Raw genomic sequence first — 18141 nt, 5'->3', positions numbered from 1 at the left:
AGTTACATTCGAAAAGGAATTGGATAAATACTTGAGGGGGGGGGTTTGCAGGGGCAAGGGGAAAGAGCAGGGGAATGGGAGTAATTGGATAGCTCGTTCAAAGAGCCGGCACAGGCAGGGTGAGCCAAAGGGCCTCCTTCTGTGCTTTGCCCCCCCTCCCCCCTCAGAGTCCCAGTCAGGCGCGGGAGGTCGGGGGAAAGAATGGCACGTATTTTAGTTTTGTTTCATCGGTGTACACGAGCTTCAGCTTTTGCTGCTTGTAGCCAAGAATAAGGTAGAAAAGGCCGGAGAGATATTTACTTAACTTTTGATTTTATTACTGAAATGTGTGCTGACATCCCAATACAAAAATCCCCGTGTCTCAGAGTTCACATCAATAATTTCAAATAACTGCATACCATACAGAATGCTGCAGCAATCTCAGGATATGGCGCCTTAACGCAAACCCTAGGGTTTACATTTAAATACTTATATAAGTTATCAATAATAATGCAGTTTGTCATCTTTGGCATGAAGTTCAATGGCACTAAAATACAGCCGGTGTCAGGTACAAATATTCATACAAAATATATTAAGTTTTTTTTTCTTTTTTTTGTTTGCTTCACAATATTTTTTTGTAAACAAAGTACAAGTGTGAATGCTGTCACGAAGTAAAGGCAATGGCCAGCAATTGCACATTATATGAAAAACATCACAATGTAAAAGCCGGGCAATTCCAACTGCGGAATTAAGCGAATTCCCCTCTGCTGTCCGGTTCCCAGTCGGCTTTATTCGTTCTCACAGTGTTGCACCCCTCACACACTGAAACCTATGTTGAAACGTGATACCTCTACCTTGTACCCCCCACCCCTTCTTGCAGGTCTTGGTTCTTGCTGGGGTTAGAGATCCAGCAAGGCCCTTTGGTACCTCATAACTTCAGGTTATAAACCCGGACATTTTGTTAGCGGGCTATCCGGCCACGGGTGGCATCACAGTCTCCCCTGCCCCCACATCCGACACTTACAGCCACGTGTGTCCCGGAATGAGTCAGTGGACAACAACCAGGAGTGGGACCCTTGCCGGATTGATCCTGGCCCCAGCCCGGGTCCAACAGCTGACAAAGGGATAATCAGATGATGTACGTTAGCCTTTAAACCCAGCCGTTCCACATTCCACAGGTCCAGGTTGTGTTTTGTTTTTTTTTAAAATTAACCTGATAATAGTAAATGTGGCAGAAACCAGCTGCCACCCCACACCTCAGGTAAACACTCTGCCGTACGCTGGTGCTCTGCATCCTCCTGAACTGCAACAGATGCAGTCTGGGTGTGTCACTGGGGGTAACGAGAGAGCGGAATAAACACCAGCTCAACTCTGCAAAAGTGGGCATGGAACACAGCTGAATAACAGACGTGCTCGGGCCGAACCCAATAATAAACTGGAGCTGTGGACAAGCAACAACTTAAAGAGTTACATGTTCACTGAAAGGGGGAAGTGCCCCTCTAAAGAGCATCATTCACATATCCAGTGATTTGTGCATGAAATAGTGACCAGTGACACACTCAGTGGTGTCGTCACACTGATCACACCTCCTAGTAGAAACTGTGGCTGTCTCCCCGCTTTCATCCATTCCCACTCGGTAGAGGGGTGGAGGAAATCAGGGCTTGGGGAACTCAGAACCCCCCCCCCTCCCCCACGCCCCGGCTATTAACTTTAATCTGAAATCTGCAGGGTGAGAGTCTCCACTGGAGGGGGCAGGTGCTTCCTCTAACACAACCCGAGCAGGCAGGCCGGGCCGGGACACAGGACAGGGGGCACCTGTTCAACAAGGTAGCCCCTCTTTTTGCAGCATCTCTGAGCATCGGTGATCTCAGCCCTGGGCTCGCTGAAGGGGCCGGCTCGGAGGGCTGGCTGGCTGTGTTGGTGCCCGAGTGTTATAGAGACAGAGGCTCAAACACCCGGCGGTATTGTGTTGCTCGGTTAAAGGGACACAATGGGGGGGGATGTCTGACACGTTCACCATTATGGTGCTCTGACACAACTGTTGCACGATTATTGCCGAGGTGTGATGGAAGCTGGAGGTGAGATGTAAATACAGTGTCCCTGTCCTGCTACTGAACTGGAAATTCGAACCGACAAATCATTTATGCGCTGCGAGCCAAGTACTGCCGACTGAAAGGGTACTGGGCGACTCTCGGCGAGTTTGCGAAGCGTGCTCAGTTCCATGAAAAGCTTGGCATGGAAGCAGCTTGCAGTTACCGTGGAGACCCTTGCACGTGGCATCAACCATTTTTCTTTCTCTTTTTGAGAATGTTTTCTCCTGTTCAGGAAGGGGTAGATTGTTTCACTGCATGGGGAGTGATGTCGGCCCGCTGAATCGCCACTGACTGAATGCTAACGAGTACTCAGTCACGACGGTGCCCCGTTTCAAAGCTGCGGAAGGGTTGCTCAGTGAAGCCTGATTGTGACTGTGCCGAGCAGCCTGCGCTCTGTCGCGGACAGTATGCAACACCTGAGAAAGTTGCTTTTATTCGCGTCCATTAAAAGCTGTGAATGAAAGAATCTCCCAGTCGCAAACGGAAAACTTGGGAACCTTTCAAATCCAGAGGGAATTTAGGCGCGCTAAATATAGCTGCTGGGCAACAACTACAGGGGATACGTATAACAGAAGAAAATGGAAAACATACATCTGGGCGATGGCAAAGGAAGGACAGAAAATGTCTGCTGCCGGCAGGAAACAGAAGTTAGGTTTTCAGAGATGTGTTTAGCAACATCAGAGGATTTAGCTCAATTGCACAGAGTCTAAAACTGAAACAAAGAGGCTGTTAAAAACAGATTAATTTACAGCATTATGTACAGTATATATTATGTATAGCACAGTCTAGTGCTATGTATTTGTATTTATATATATTTATGGTGCTGTGAAGCCTTTTTGCTTGCTTGGCAGTTGCGTGAAAAAATACTGACTCCTCCTACAGGACCAACTTGTCCCTCATGGAACATAGCTTCACAGCAGTTTGAATAGTTCGAGTTCGTTCACAAGTGTCTCCCGTCACTCAGGGTAGGTACACACTTGGCACAAAGACTAGCTCAGCTCTTCCATGTGTGCGATCCTCGAACCAACGCACAGTCTTTATAGCAGCTTATGGATGTGGTACATTTCAGGCTACAACTCCCCACTTTCCCACAAAAATAACGTCCTGTCTGGAAGTCCACTGAATGCTCATTTCTCTTGTCGCTGTTCTGCTTCCACGTTTTGACATCTGGGAAGAGGGGAGAAAAAGGCTTTCTAAACAAGGAGATGTTTATGTTTCACAGAAGTCCTGCATTTCCTGCCACAAGAGTCTTTTTTCAGATAAGAATTTCGACCATCTCGCTGTCTGATGATTGGTGGTTTCTGGCATTGCTGGGGACCATCTGGATCGATGGCTGCAAAGTATCTGCCAGCAGGAAAAGCAAAAGAACATTCCTCATAAGTGCCTTTTTCTTTTAATTCTCTTCTCTTCACCCCCCGATGCCAAGAAAGAATCTTCTCCCCCCCCCCCCAGGGCTTCAGGTTCGTCCGCATCCCATCTAAACCGCATAGCTGGAATTCCTTGAGACTAGGCCAATCTGCAGGGGTCTAATGTGAAGAGGCTAGAAATGGGATTCAACGCGGCCTCCAAGTTTACAAGTCTAAGGGTAAGTTACTGGGCGGTGAATCACAGGCCAATTTCTCCATACCCACCCCTGCCTGCACCAAATCACAAACTCTCCCCCTCCCTACGCACTCCGCTCACTCGGGGTCACTGCCAGCTACACAGACACTCACCCAATGAAGTTGCTGTGGTTCTGGCGACCCGCGAGCTGACTGCAGCGTCACTGTCCCGCGAGCTTGACTGTTCAATCTCTGCCATTTTCTCGGTCTGCGTGCTGCCGTCTCTGTTCCCATGTTTGCCATGGGATGTCGCAGGACGCGAGGCCTGATCCTCTGCGAAGCCTTTGTTCAAAGCACCTGGAAAGATAAAGAGACTTTAAACACTGAACGCAGTCCTTCATTTTATTATACCGTAAGAACTTGTATAATTGAAATCAATTCTTCTGTAAGCGCATGTTCCCTTTTCTTTACTGATAATAGCTTTGCTGTTTGTTTCAATGTAGTTTTTGCAGGTCACATGAAACAAGCTCATTAACAGATGTAGAAAGTTGCAGGTCAAAGGATTGCTTGCATAGGCGCCAACAGCTGGGTCTTACACAGCTGGCTAAAAACACAGGGCAAACTTGCCGCATCCCCTGAGGCTGGCCAATTGGGCGACTTATTTTTACTGGTGGTGGGCATTAGTGATGCCAGCAAGTTGACGGTTGGGTCAGAACCTTGCGTTGCACCACACTAAGCCCGATATTTCTCGCCTAACCTTTCCTGCGAGGCACACAGTATTTTCTAACAGAGTGGGCTGTCGGATGAGCTGTTCCCAGTGAAGCATGAAAATAGTACAAGATTAATGCTCAACACCTGAGGAATTATCCCACCACCAAACTGTGAGGGGTTTTGAGAGTAAATAGGGAGAAGCTGTTTCCACTGGCAGCAAATTCAGTAACCAGAAGACACAGATTTAAGGTAATTGGTAAAAAATCCAGGGGGGAGATGAGTTTTTTTTTTACACAGTGAATTATTGTGATCTAGAATGCACTGCCTGAAAGGGCGGTGGAAGCAGATTCAATAATAACTTTCAAAAGGGAATTGGGTAAATACTTGAAAAGGAAAAATTTGCAGGGCTATGGAGAAAGAGCAGGGGAGTGGGATTAATTGGAGAGCTCTTTCACAGAGCTGGCACAGGCACGATGGGCCGAATGGCTTCCTGCTGTGCTGTATGATTTTATAATTCATTCCTCGGTACAGGGAGCAGGACTGAACGAACCAGCATTCCCCCTCTACTCACTTAGTTTCAGCTGTGGCTCACCTCTGAGTCAGAAGGTTGTGGGTTCAAGTCCCACTCCAGGGACTTGAGCACATAAATAAAGCTAGGCAGACACTTCAGTGCAGTGCTGAGGGAGCGCTGCACCGTCAGAGGTGCCATGTTAAACCGAGGCCCCGTCTGCTCTCTCAGGTGGACGTAAAAGATCCCATGGCACTATTTTGAAGAAGTACAGGGGAGATATCCCTGGTGTCCTGGCCAATATTTATCCCTCAATCAACATAACAAAAACAGATTATCTGGTCATCATCACATTGCTATTTGTGGGAGCTTGCTGTGTGCAAATTGACCTCAGGAAGTCCCAAAGTGCTTCACAGTCAAAGATGTACTTTGGAAGTGTCATCACTGTTGTAGTGTAGGAAACCAATTTGTACACAGCAAGGTCCCACAAACAGCAATGAGATAAAGGAGGGATAATTACTACCCATTCTTCATCAAATAGTGCCATAGGACATCCACCGAACAGGCAGACAATGTCTTGCTGAAGGATGACTCTCCCGACAATGCAGCGCTGCCCCAGCCTGAATTTTGCACTCAAGTTCTGGAGTGGGGCTTGAACCCACAAACCTCTGGCTCAGAGATGAGAGTTACACACTGAGCTACCGCTAATGCTGTAACTGCATCATAAATAGCCAAAATTAGAAGACATTCATGTCAGAGCTAACTAAAACATTTCTAGAATGTAGTTACCTGATGTGCCTCTCGTTGCCTTGTCAAGGAGCTTGTCACTGGTCAGTTGGTTGATGGAGCTGCCCTGGGTCACTCCTGTGGCCATGGCGATGGATGGAACTGACCTTGCAGGCCGGAGAGCAGACTGCTCAGGCTTCGCCTGCTCCCTTCTCGAGCGCTGCTGGAGGACCTTGATGATGGCATCCTTCTCTAGGATCTGTGCATGCAAGGCTTTAATCCTAAAGGCAAGAGAAGCCCACATATTTACTTATAGCGCCTTCTGAATTAAACCGGAGTGTTTAATCTGACACAACAATCTTAATCAAACAAAGTGTGCGGGCCTTTTGTGATCAATTAAATGCTAATTCTTCATTAGTAGCAAATCCTCACCACAACCTTCTCAAGGTGCTCACTCTGTCTGGGATACAGACTCTGACTGGGGTACAGACTCTGACTGGGGTACAGGCTCTGGGGTACAGACTGTCTGGGGTACAGACTGTCTGGGGTACAGACTGACGGGTACAGACTGACTGGGGTACAGACTGACTGGGATACAGACTCTGTCTGGGGTACAGACTGACTGAGGTACAGACTCTGACTGGGGTACAGACTCTGTCTGGGGTAAAGACTCTGACTGGGGTACAGACTGTGACTGGGGTACAGACTGTGACTAGGGTACAGACTCTGACTGAGGTACAGACTCTGACTAGGGTTCAGACTCTGACTGGAGTACAGACTCTGACTGGGGTACAGACTCCATCTGGGGTACAGACTCTGACTGGGGTACAGACTCTGACTGGGGTACAGGCTCTGACTGGGGTACAGACTCCGTCTGGGGTACAGACTCTGACTGGGGTACAGACTCTGTCTGGGGTACAGACTGTGACTGGGGTACAGACTCTGACTAGGGTACAGACTCTGTCTGAGGTACAGACTCTGACTGGGGTACAGGCTCTGACTGGGGTACAGACTCCGTCTGGGGTACAGACTCTGACTGGGGTACAGACTCTGTCTGGGGTACAGACTGTGACTGGGGTACAGACTCTGTCTGGGGTACAGACTGTGACTGGGGTACAGACTGTGACTAGGGTACAGACTCTGACTGGGGTACAGGCTCTGTCTGAGGTACAGACTCTGACTGGGGTACAGGCTCTGACTGGGGTACAGACTCCGTCTGGGGTACAGACTCTGACTGGGGTACAGACTCCGTCTGGGGTACAGACTCTGACTGGGGTACAGACTCCGTCTGGGGTACAGACTCTGACTGGGGTACAGACTCTGTCTGGGGTACAGACTCTGACTGGGGTACAGACTCCATCTGGGGTACAGACTCTGTCTGGGGTACAGACTGTGACTGGGGTACAGACTCTGTCTGGGGTACAGACTCTGACTGGGGTACAGGCTGTGACTAGGGTACAGACTCTGACTGAGGTACAGACTCTGACTGGGGTTCAGACTCTGTCTGGGGTACAGACTGTGACTGGGGGTACAGACTGTGACTGGGGTACAGACTCTGACTGAGGTACAGACTCTGACTGGGGTTCAGACTCTGTCTGGGGTACAGACTGTGACTGGGGTACAGACTGTGACTGGGGTACAGACTGTGACTAGGGTACAGACTGTGACTAGGGTACAGACTCTGACTGAGGTACAGACTCTGACTGGGGTTCAGACTCTGTCTGGGGTACAGACTGTGACTGGGGGTACAGACTGTGACTGGGGTACAGACTCTGACTGAGGTACAGACTCTGACTGGGGTTCAGACTCTGTCTGGGGTACAGACTGTGACTGGGGTACAGACTGTGACTGGGGTACAGACTGTGACTGGGGTTCAGACTCTGTCTGGGGTACAGACTGTGACTGGGGTACAGACTGTGACTAGGGTACAGACTCTGACTGAGGTACAGACTCTGACTGGGGTTCAGACTCTGTCTGGGGTACAGACTGTGACTGGGGTACAGACTCTGACTGGGGTTCAGACTCTGTCTGGGGTACAGACTGTGACTGGGGTACAGACTGTGACTAGGGTACAGACTCTGACTGAGGTACAGACTCTGACTGGGGTTCAGACTCTGTCTGGGGTACAGACTGTGACTGGGGTACAGACTCTGACTGGGGTACAGACTCTGACTGGGGTACAGACTCTGACTGGGGTTCAGACTCTGTCTGGGGTACAGACTGACTGGGGTACAGACAGACTGGGCCCAGATTTTGACTGGGGTCCCAGTAGCACAGCGCCAGCAGCTTTCCGGAACCTCCCGCGTGTTGAACCTAAGCAGTGAGTTCTGGGCGGACTATTTGACTACACAGGATTGGACCGCCATTAGCCTGACAGTGTCTCACCCAACGTGTGCACAGGTGCACTTTCCAGGTGTGACTAGATGGCAATCACCAGAGGGAACCCGGCCTAACCTTTAGCCTCTCTTACCCAGGGTCAACGATAGGCCAATCCTGCCCTGGCTGGCATCAGCTCGAGTCAGCACTAACCAGCAATGGATCTCAGCACCTTCTGACTGTTATGAAGTAACTACCGCAAGGCTTGCCTTTATCAGTGAGGTTAACGGAGAGATAAATACTCGCTTCTGAAGGAATTAATAAATCACTTTAATACATCTAGAATTAGGCTACTAAACAAAAATATGTACCTGCTCTCCATCTCTTGATGGCGATGACTGATCACAATGACCTCCCCACTCTCGTAGTAAACATGCTTCTCCAAGGAGCCACCGTTGAAGCTGCTGTTAGGGGAATGGCGAGGGGAGTGATTGATGATTGTGGTGTCTCTGTAGAAATAAAGAAACTGTTCAGTTCTCTAGAAAAGAGAAGACTGAGAAGTGAACTGATAGAGAGGTCTTGTAAATTATGAAGGGGTTTGCTAGGGTTGACGTAGAGAAAATGTTTCCACTTGTGGTGGGGAGACCAAAACTAGGGGCCCATAAATATAAGATATTCACCAATAAATCCAATAAGGAATTCAGGAGAAATTCTTTACCCAGAGAGTGGTGAGAATGTGGAACTCGCTACCACAGGGAGTGGTTGAGGCCAATAGCACAGATACATTTCAAGCTAGATAAGCACATGAGGGAGAAAGGAATGGAAGGGAATGCTGACTAGAGTTAGATGAAGTAGGGTGGGAGGAGGCTCATGTGGAGCATAAATACCGTCATAGATCTGTTGGGGTGAATGGTCCATTTCTGTGCTGTACATTCTATGTAATATAATTTCAGTTTAACCATTTACATTTTGACATTTTTTTTAAAAAGGAGAGAAATTCCGTTTTGAAAGCTGAGGCAGTAAATAAAGAGAAGGGAAAGCTCCAAGAGGGGAAGTGGTGTTAAATCCACAGGTTATCCTGCTCCCAGTACAAAAAGTCCCAGTGTTTGAGTGACCTGTGACACCGGCGGTGACATACGTTGAGTTGGAAGGTGGAAGGATTTATTCGGAGTCGTACTGAGCTGGAGGATTAAATGGAAGGAGTTGTCCGTACACAGCACGTACCTCTGGGTAGCTGCAGTGGCAGCAGCATCCATTGCAAACTGCCGCATCGTGCTCTCCTCCAGGTACTTCTGTTCCCATTTGGTCATGTCGGCTTCCAGAGCAAGGATCCGCTCTTCCTTCTCTCGGAGCAGCTCCATCAGTGCTGGAGCGCTGTACTCTGAAGCTCCGGGATTCTGGGTCATCGCCTGGCGCTGCGGGGGGGAAAGCCAGTGTTAACTCTTACTACAAATAAACAAACAAAACAATCGCTACTGCATTACCAAAATGCCAGAAATGCACTTATATTCTAGGTCTCAACCTTGGCTCAGTGGGTAGCACTCTTGCCTCTAAGTCAGAAGATTGTGGGTTTAAGTCTCACTCCAGAGACTTATAGTATGTAATGTAGGCTGACACTCAAGAGCAGTGCTGCACTGTTAGATCTTTCGGCTGAGATGTAAAAGAACCTGTGGCACTGTTTCGAAGAAGAGCAGGGAAGTTCTCCCTAGTGTCCTGGCCAATATTTATCCCTCAATCAACACCACTAAAACAGATGATCTGGTCTTTGTCACGTTGTTGTTTGTGGGAGCTTGCTGTGTGCAAATTGGCTGCCGCATTTCCTACATTACAACAGTGACTACGCTTCAAATGTACTTCTGTAAAATGCTTTGGGATGTCCTGGGGATGTGAAAAGTAAGATATAAATATAATTTCTTTCTTAAGTGCCCGTGCAACAAAGAAGTGATTTACATTTGCAATCTCTTCGGGCACTTTTGCTTCAAGCTAGGTGCTACTTTGCAAGGCTATGTTTTAGGTTGAGGTGATTCCATGACCTGGTGATTCCACGCAATCGCAGTCAGACTCCCACCCAGTAAATCACAGGACGCATGCCTGCAGAATCCCAAGGGAACAGCTGGACTGCAGAATCCTCCCTGGACTGCAGAATCCCCCCCGGACTACAGAACCCCCCCCCCCGGACTACAGAATCCCCCCCGGACTACGGAATCCCTCCCAGACTACAGAATCCCCCCCAGACTACAGAACCCCCCCACCGACTACAGAACCCCCCCCGGGACTGCAGAATCCCCCACAGACTACAGAATCCCCCCCGGACTACAGAATCCCCCCAGACTACGGAATCCCTCCCAGACTACAGAATCCCCCCTGACTACAGAACCCCCCCCGGACTACAGAATCCCCCCCAGACTACGGAATCCCTCCCAGACTACACAATCCCCCCCAGACTACAGAATCCCCCCTGGACTACAGAATCCCTCCCAGGCTACACAATCCCCCCCAGACTACAGAATCCCCCCCGGACTACAGAACCCCCCCCGGACTACAGAATCCCCCCCAGACTACACAATCCCCCCCAGACTACAGGATCCCCCCCAGACTACAGAATCCCCCCCGGACTACAGAATCCCCCTCTGACTACAGAATCCCCCCCGGACTGCAGAATCCCCCCCCCGGACTACGGAATCCCTCCCAGACTACGGAATCCCTCCCAGACTACAGAATCCTCCCCAGACTACAGAATCCCCCCCGGACTACGGAATCCCCCCCGGACTACAGAATCCTCCCCAGACTACAGAATCCCCCCCGGACTACGGAATCCCTCCCAGACTACAGAATCCCCCCCAGACTACAGAATCCCCCCCAGACTACAGAATCCCCCCCGGACTACGGAATCCCTCCCGGACTACGGAATCCCCCCAGACTACAGAATCCCCCCCGGACTACGGAATCCCTCCCAGACTACAGAATCCCCCCCAGACTACAGAATCCTCCCCAGACTACAGAATCCCCCCCGGACTACGGAATCCCTCCCAGACTACGGAATCCCTCCCAGACTACAGAATCCCCCCCAGACTACAGAATCCCCCCCAGACTACAGAATCCCCCCCGGACTACAGAATCCCCCCCAGACTGCAGAATCCCCCCCACCCTTTATTGATCAGGAGCAATCCAATCTTCGTCAGCAAATCCTTCTACTTATGCACCGATTCACTGAGGAGGAATTCTGAAGTGTAAACACGATGTGAAATGAGCAGTGAGCTGTGGGCAATAGCCTGCCGGGCCGAGGGGCTGCTCATTACCTGCTGCGTTCGCAGGCTCTTTAGCTCCTGCTCCAAGCGGTTCCTCAGCCGCAGTTCCAGCTGTTCCCGTTTCTCACAGGCGGCCTGCAGCTGAGTCAGCGCGTGCTGCAGTTTCTCCACCTTTTCTACGTACGCTCGCTTCTTCCGCAGCTGGAAGAAAAAGATTTTAAAAAACACGCCCGGGTTTAATGTCCTGACTTTTTTGCAACAGTCCTTAATTGCGAAATTGGGCTGGAATTTACACTCAGTACCTCGTCCTCCAGCCGTACTACTTTGGACTGTGTGCTGTTGAGTGCCTGGTCGAGAAGCTCCATCCGCCTGTGCTGCTCTTCATTCCTGCTCTGTGACAGGGTTAGTTCCGTCCGCAGCCGCTCCTTTTCTTGCTGCTCTTCTCTATCTGTCAGCACACAAACACAGCAAAACAATCAGTCACTCGAAGCTCCTTACCCAACTTACAAGAGGATTTTAACACAAACGCTGCATGGCAATCTATTCCATACATTTATAAATCAGACGTCTTTAAAAAAAATGTGTATGTTTATCTGCACAGATAGCAAGTCAAAATAAACGTCTTGAAGCCGAGTTACTGGACCGCAGTTCATGTCAGGGATCGCTGCATTGGTACAAAACTCCCAACAGTCCTGACAAGATCTTTTCTTTTGTCAATGATAAAAGATGAATTGACCAATCCTGTGAAAGGGAGCACATTTCGGAGGCAGGGCTACAGCACTGTGCTGGGCCGGGGAACTCATCCTTTACTTCCCTCAGTGAGTGTAAGTACACCACAGCCCAGGGTCAAACACAGGTCGCCAGCATCCGGGGGAGGCTCCTGGAGCCCAGCCTGAGCTATAGAGGTGAAACCCGCCAGTGGGCGAGGTCATCCGATGGCCCTGTGGTACTAGGGTGCTCACATCAGGAGTGCCAACACAAATCCTGCTGACTGAGCTGATCTCAGACATGGCTCGCAGTCACTGGCTCCAGCATCCTAGGGCAGGGAATAGAAAGCTCCAGATTACAGCAGTACAGTGACTACATGCCAAAACTACTTCATTGGCTGTAAAGCACTTTGAGATGTCCGGTGGTCGTGAAAGGTGCTGTATAAATGTAAGTCTTTCTTTCTTTATGTTTGTTGAAGGATAAATATCAGCCGATATATATCAATATACTAGCTGGGGGGGCCCGGCGTTGCCAGGGCAGTTTAGAGGGCCGCGCGGTTGACGGCCGGCCGCTGCCGCTTCCCCGCTCTGTGCCTCGGGCCGCACGGTTGACGGCCGGCCGCTGCCGCTCCCCCGCTCTGTGTCTCAGGCTGAGCGGTTGTGAGGCTCGGGCTGAGTGACCCCATCGGCCCGAGTGACCCGAACTCACCTCCCGCTCCGGCGGGCCGCTGCAGCTGGTAGAAGCAGGGGAAAAAATGGCAGCAACGTTTCGGGAGGCTGCAGGATTAGCTCCCGCCCGTGACGCACCGATTGGTCAACCATCAGGTCACTGAACTGTAGGATTGGTCAACCGCTAATGAGCGGATTTTTGAACGTTTTTTGTATACTGTCCGAACAATTTTTGTCTGACCAAAAAGTAAATATGCCTATGACACTCCCCTGATCATCAGCTTTCTTTTGCTATAACATATGTGTAGGTACGCTCTATAACTTTTGAGTGTATAGCGGACAGACAGACATACAGACAGACAGACATACATACAGACATACAGACGGACTGCAGGTGCCATCTGCAGGTAATGTTCACCTAACAGGGCTTTCCAATGTTATGTGACAGTCTGTGACATTTGGTGACACTGTCCGACTTGCAGTTCCCTCCTCTAGCCACCAGGTGCTGCTGCGGGGGAATATTTTGCTTCCAACCCTAGCTCGCAGCCATTTTGTCTGATTTTCCAGCTTTGTAATTTAAATGAGTCACCAAGTTTGTTTCTCTTACATAAAGAAGGAAATAGAAAGAGCTTGCATTTATACAGTGCCCGTCACAACCTCAGGCTGTCCCAAATCACTTCACAGCCAATGAAGTACTTTTGAAGTAACAACAGAAAACGCTGGAAAAACTCAGCAGGCCAGGCAGCATCCGTGGAGAGCGAAACAGAGTTAATGTTTCAGGTCCTGAAATGTTAAATCTGTTTCTCGCTCCACGGATGCTGCCTGGCCTGCTGAGTTTTTCCAGCGTTTTCTGCTGTTATTTCAGATTTCCAGCATCCGCAGTATTTTGCTAAAGTACATAGAAACATAGAAGATAGGAGCAGGAGTAGACCATTCGGCCCCTCGAGCCTGCTCCGCCATTCAACGCGATCGTGGCTGATCATCCAAATTCAGTGCCCTGTCCCTGCTTTCTCCCCATATCCCTTGATCCCTTTAGCCTTAAGAAACATATCTAACTCCTTCTTGAATATATTTAATGAATTGGCCTCAACTGTCTTCTGTGGTAGAGAATTCCACAGGTTCACCACACTCTGGGTGAAGAAATTCCTCATCTCAGTCCTAAATGGCTTACCCCTTATCCTTAGACTGTGACCCCTGGTTCTGGACTCCCCCGCCATCGGGAACATCCTTCCTGCATTTAGACTGTCTAGTCCTGTTAGAATTTTATAAGTTTCAATGAGATCCCCTCTCATTCTTCTAAACTCCAGCGAATGTAAGCTTAATCGACCCAATCTCTCCTTATACGTCATTCCTGCCATCCCAGATATCAGCCTGGTGAAGTGTAGTCATTGTTGTAATGTGGGAAACACAGCCACCAGTTTGCGCACAGCAAGCTCCCACAAACAGCAAGGTGATAATGACCAGATAATCTGTTTTAGTGATGTTTGTTGAGGGAGAAATATCAGCCAGGACACCGGGGATAACTCCCCTGCTCTTCTTCGTAATAATGCTGCGGGATCTTAGATGTTCACCTGAGAGAGCAGACGGGGCTTCGGTTTAACGTCTCACCCGAAAGGCAGCACCTCCGACAGTGCAGCACTCCCTCAGCACTGTGCTGGAATGTCAGACTAGATTTTGTGCTCAAATCTCCGGAGTGGGACTTGAACCCACAACCTTCTGACTCAGAGGCGAAAGCTCTGAAATTCTTTCCCTAAACCTCTCCTCCTTTAAGACGCTCCTGAACCCACGTCTTTGACCAAGCTTTTAATCACCCCTCCCAATATCTCCTTCTTTGGCTTCGTGTTTAATTTATGTCTGATAACGCTCCTGGTGAAGCACCTTGGGGCATCTCCCTACGTTAAAGGTGCTATATAAATGCAAGTTGTTGTTGTTCTCAGGATAACTGAGGAATTACAGTAAAGGAACACTCCTGGCTGCATGTGCTCCATGTCATGGAGACCAACTCGCTCTGGGTAATGTCAGCCAAGCGCTTCAAGATGGTTCACACAGCAGTACAAACGCCCCCACCTCAGTGGTGTTCCTCACTGAGTCTTCACAGAATGCAGTCGCGGATAAAACAAATGTTGAGAACCTTGTCTGCCCAAGGTTGAGAAACAAGATGCATTCCTGCAAGCGATAATTAAGGAAATAGCACGGAGTCCTGCAACACTAATTGCTGCGCAGACTGCAGACACTGCCCGACACACAAAACAATTTACTTGAGAAAGTAAAGGCGCTGCTTTAAGCTGCAGCTTGTTATTGTCCTTTAGCAAGTTTGCAAATAATTTGTGCATAAGCATCACAAATCCTGGCATCCTTTCTTGTTTAACTTAACTGTTCCAGTAAAAGCTCAGTGCATTAGTATCAACAGAAACCCGCATTCCACATTCCTCTCCTCCTTTCTCTCCCCTGCCCCCCCAAGGGAATGACTGAATGACCTTGGTAGGCTCCGAACTTCCTGCTATAACGTTCCAGCATTCCACAAAGAATGTGCTTCAGGGCAGCAGGGCGGGGGAGGGGAAGCTGGGTTGTTGATGAAAGTCATGGGACAAACTACAGTACACATCGCTCCTGACTGACCTACATACTTAACAATCAAATGCATTCCAAAACACGTACCTCCCAGAGCAAACCCAAATTAACACTTTAATGACAGTGGCTGTGATCCCTACCTCTCAGAAAAATCAAAAACAGGAACTGACTGAAGCCAGAAGAGGGCTGGCAATGCAACGAGCAACTCATGGTTTGACTTTTTAAGAATTGCTTTGCCTTTTCTGGCCTCAAGGCAGAAGGCAGAGAGACGTGAAGAGGCCAGATCTGGACCTGTGTCTGACCAGGATCAGCTTGCAATGGATCTGTTCTGTGAAGCGAGGAGGCATTAATCATGGAGGGACCTTTCTGATCCTTGCAACATTAGGCTGTTCTACTCTGCAGACTGATTTGCACCTCCCTTTTAATACTTTAATTTATTATGATTTCAGCAGATCCAGGGAGATATACAGCTGACCACTTAGGGTTTACTGGGACTGTTCAGATTTAGCCGTGCTCTCTCCCACCCCTCTCTGTTCCTATGTACATAAGTTTTACAATATATGAATCTCGGCACTTGCACAAGGTTCTGTGTCTGAACCAAACTGCTTGTATTATCTTTGCACCCTCCACATAACCAGACATAACCAAATATAACTTCTGGCCTATCCACCCCCCCCACACTCACACTCACACACTCACTCACACACAAACACACACACTCACTCACACACACACCCACTCACACAAACACACACACCCACTCTCACACACACTCACACACACACACACACTCACTCACACACCCACTCACACAAACACACACACCCACACCCACTCTCACACACTCACTCACACACACTCACTCACACACACACCCACTCACACAAACACACACACACACACACCCACTCTCACACACACACTCACACACACCCACTCTCACACACCCACTCACACAAACACACACCCACACACACCCACTCTCACACACACACACACACACACCCACACACACCCACTCACACACACTCACACTCTCACACACCCACACACACTTTCTCACACACACACCCACACACACTCTCACACACACACCCACACACACTCACACACACTCACACACACACTCACACACACTCACACTCTCACACACCCACACACACACATTCTCACCCACACACACTCTCAAAAATGCACACACACACACACTCACACAAACACACACTCACACACTCTCACACACACACATTCTCACCCACACTCACACAAACACACACTCACACACACCCACACCCACTCTCACACACACACACACACACACCCACACACTCTCACACACACCCACTCTCACACACACTCACACACACACACACACTCACACACACACTCACACTTTCACACCCACTTTCTCACACACACTCTCACACACACATTCTCACCCACACACTCTCAAAAATGCACACACACACACACTCACAAAAACACACACTCACACACTCTCACACACACACATTCTCACCCACACTCACACACACACATTCTCACATACTCACACACACACAATCTCACTCTCACACACACCCACACACTTTCTCACACACATTCTCACCCACACACACACGTTCTCACACACACTCTCTCACATACACACTTTCTCACACACAATTTCTCTCACACTCACTCTCACACACACATACACACTCTCACACAGACACACACTCTCACACACACACACACACACTCTCACACACACTCACACACACACACTCTCTCACACTCACACACGCTCACACACACACTCACTCTCTCACAATGGGTTAAATCACTAGGAGTGGCTGGTTGTTCACTGCTCAGGAGAAAGGTGAGAGTCTCCCGTGGGACGGGGAAGAATGCAATTGGATCAGGGTTAATGGCGAACATTCCCTTCATGCTGCGCTCTGCTCACTGAGCATGGCAATCGCTCAGCTGTGACTAACAGAATCGCACACTGTGCTGGCTACAACCAATGCCGCACAACAGAGACATGTACTGAAAGCCCAAACACACCTGGAGAGGCTGCCAGAGGCTGGGGAGCAGGAGTTAATGTGGGGATTTCAGTCAGTGCTGGAACTGCATTGAGGGAGGGGGGTGGACAGGGAAAAATAGGATCCAAGATATCATGGGTCTTATGCCTGGAGTGCGGCAGAGGTGTGGGTTAGTCATTAAGAGTCTCGTACATAAAGTGGTGGCAAGTGTTCAACAATTCCGTGGCGGAGGCACAGCGACAGCAGTATTTAACAGCACACAGTCCCACGCGGTATTTCAGAGCAACAGGTCTGTTCGGTGACCGCGTCTAGAAAACCTTCCCACAATTCCAAGCTATCTCGCTGCACGCCTTGAAACAGCCCAAAATGTCAAACATTTCCCTCAAAGCCAATCAGTGTTACACCAGCTGCCTCTAATGATTAATCCACCTCCTAAAAAAACACTTTTTGCACACAGTCTCAGAGTAAGTCACTTCTCAGTTTGCTTCTTTTTATATTCATTCTCGGGATGTGGGCATCGCTGGTATTTATTGCCCTTCCCTAGTTGCTCTGACAACCGTGTGTCGCTAGGCCGCGTCAGAGGGCCTGTTGGTGTGGGACTGGAGTCACAGGCTGAGGGGGACCTGATTGAGGTGTACAAAATTATGAGGGGCATAGATAGGGTAGATAGAAAGGAACTTTTCCCCTTAGTAGAGGGGTCAATAACCAGGGGGCATAGTTTCAAGGTAAGGGGCAGGAGGTTTAGAGGGGATTTGAGGAAGACTTTGGAATCTGAAACTCACTGCCCGAAAGGGTGGTAGAGGCAGGAACCCTCACAACATTCAAGAAGCATTTAGATGAGCACTTGAAACGCCATAGCATACAAGGCTACGGACCAAGTGCTAGAAAATGGGATTAGAATAGACAGGGCTTGATGGCTGGCACGGACACGATGGGCGAAGGGCCTCTTTCTGCGCTGTATAACTCTATGACTCTATAGGCCCAGACCGGGTAAGGAGGGCAGGTTCCCTTCCCTAAAGGACATTAGTGAACCAGTTGGGTTTTTATG

At 49.3% G+C, this 18141-nt stretch overlaps 1 protein-coding gene across 2 annotated transcripts in view; it reads right to left on the bottom strand.

Moving 5' to 3' along the window:
- Nucleotides 1-295: 295 nt before the first annotated feature.
- The window catches only part of amotl2a (angiomotin like 2a), a 34836-nt gene continuing 16990 nt past the window's right edge, over nt 296-18141 (bottom strand). Inside the window, exons 6-12 of one of the 2 annotated variants that reach the window (XM_085990855.1) lie at nt 11425-11570; nt 11174-11323; nt 9099-9289; nt 8246-8383; nt 5622-5839; nt 3788-3970; nt 296-3239 (exon numbers count right to left, since the gene is read on the bottom strand). In XM_085990855.1, the coding sequence (XP_085846981.1) occupies nt 3067-3239; nt 3788-3970; nt 5622-5839; nt 8246-8383; nt 9099-9289; nt 11174-11323; nt 11425-11570 (1199 nt within the window). In that variant the 3' untranslated portion in view covers nt 296-3066. Of the gene's footprint in view, nt 3417-3787; nt 3971-5621; nt 5840-8245; nt 8384-9098; nt 9290-11173; nt 11324-11424; nt 11571-18141 lie in introns of both variants that reach the window. The other variant, XM_085990856.1, reaches the window with a different exon arrangement.

The sequence above is a fragment of the Somniosus microcephalus genome, chromosome 6, assembly GCF_052327205.1.
Source record: "Somniosus microcephalus isolate GS21.2 chromosome 6, FLI_Smic_1.0, whole genome shotgun sequence".
NCBI lineage: Eukaryota > Metazoa > Chordata > Chondrichthyes > Squaliformes > Somniosidae > Somniosus > Somniosus microcephalus.
The sequence above is the reverse complement of the archived record's forward strand: the minus strand, read 5'-3'. Positions and strand labels throughout refer to the sequence as shown.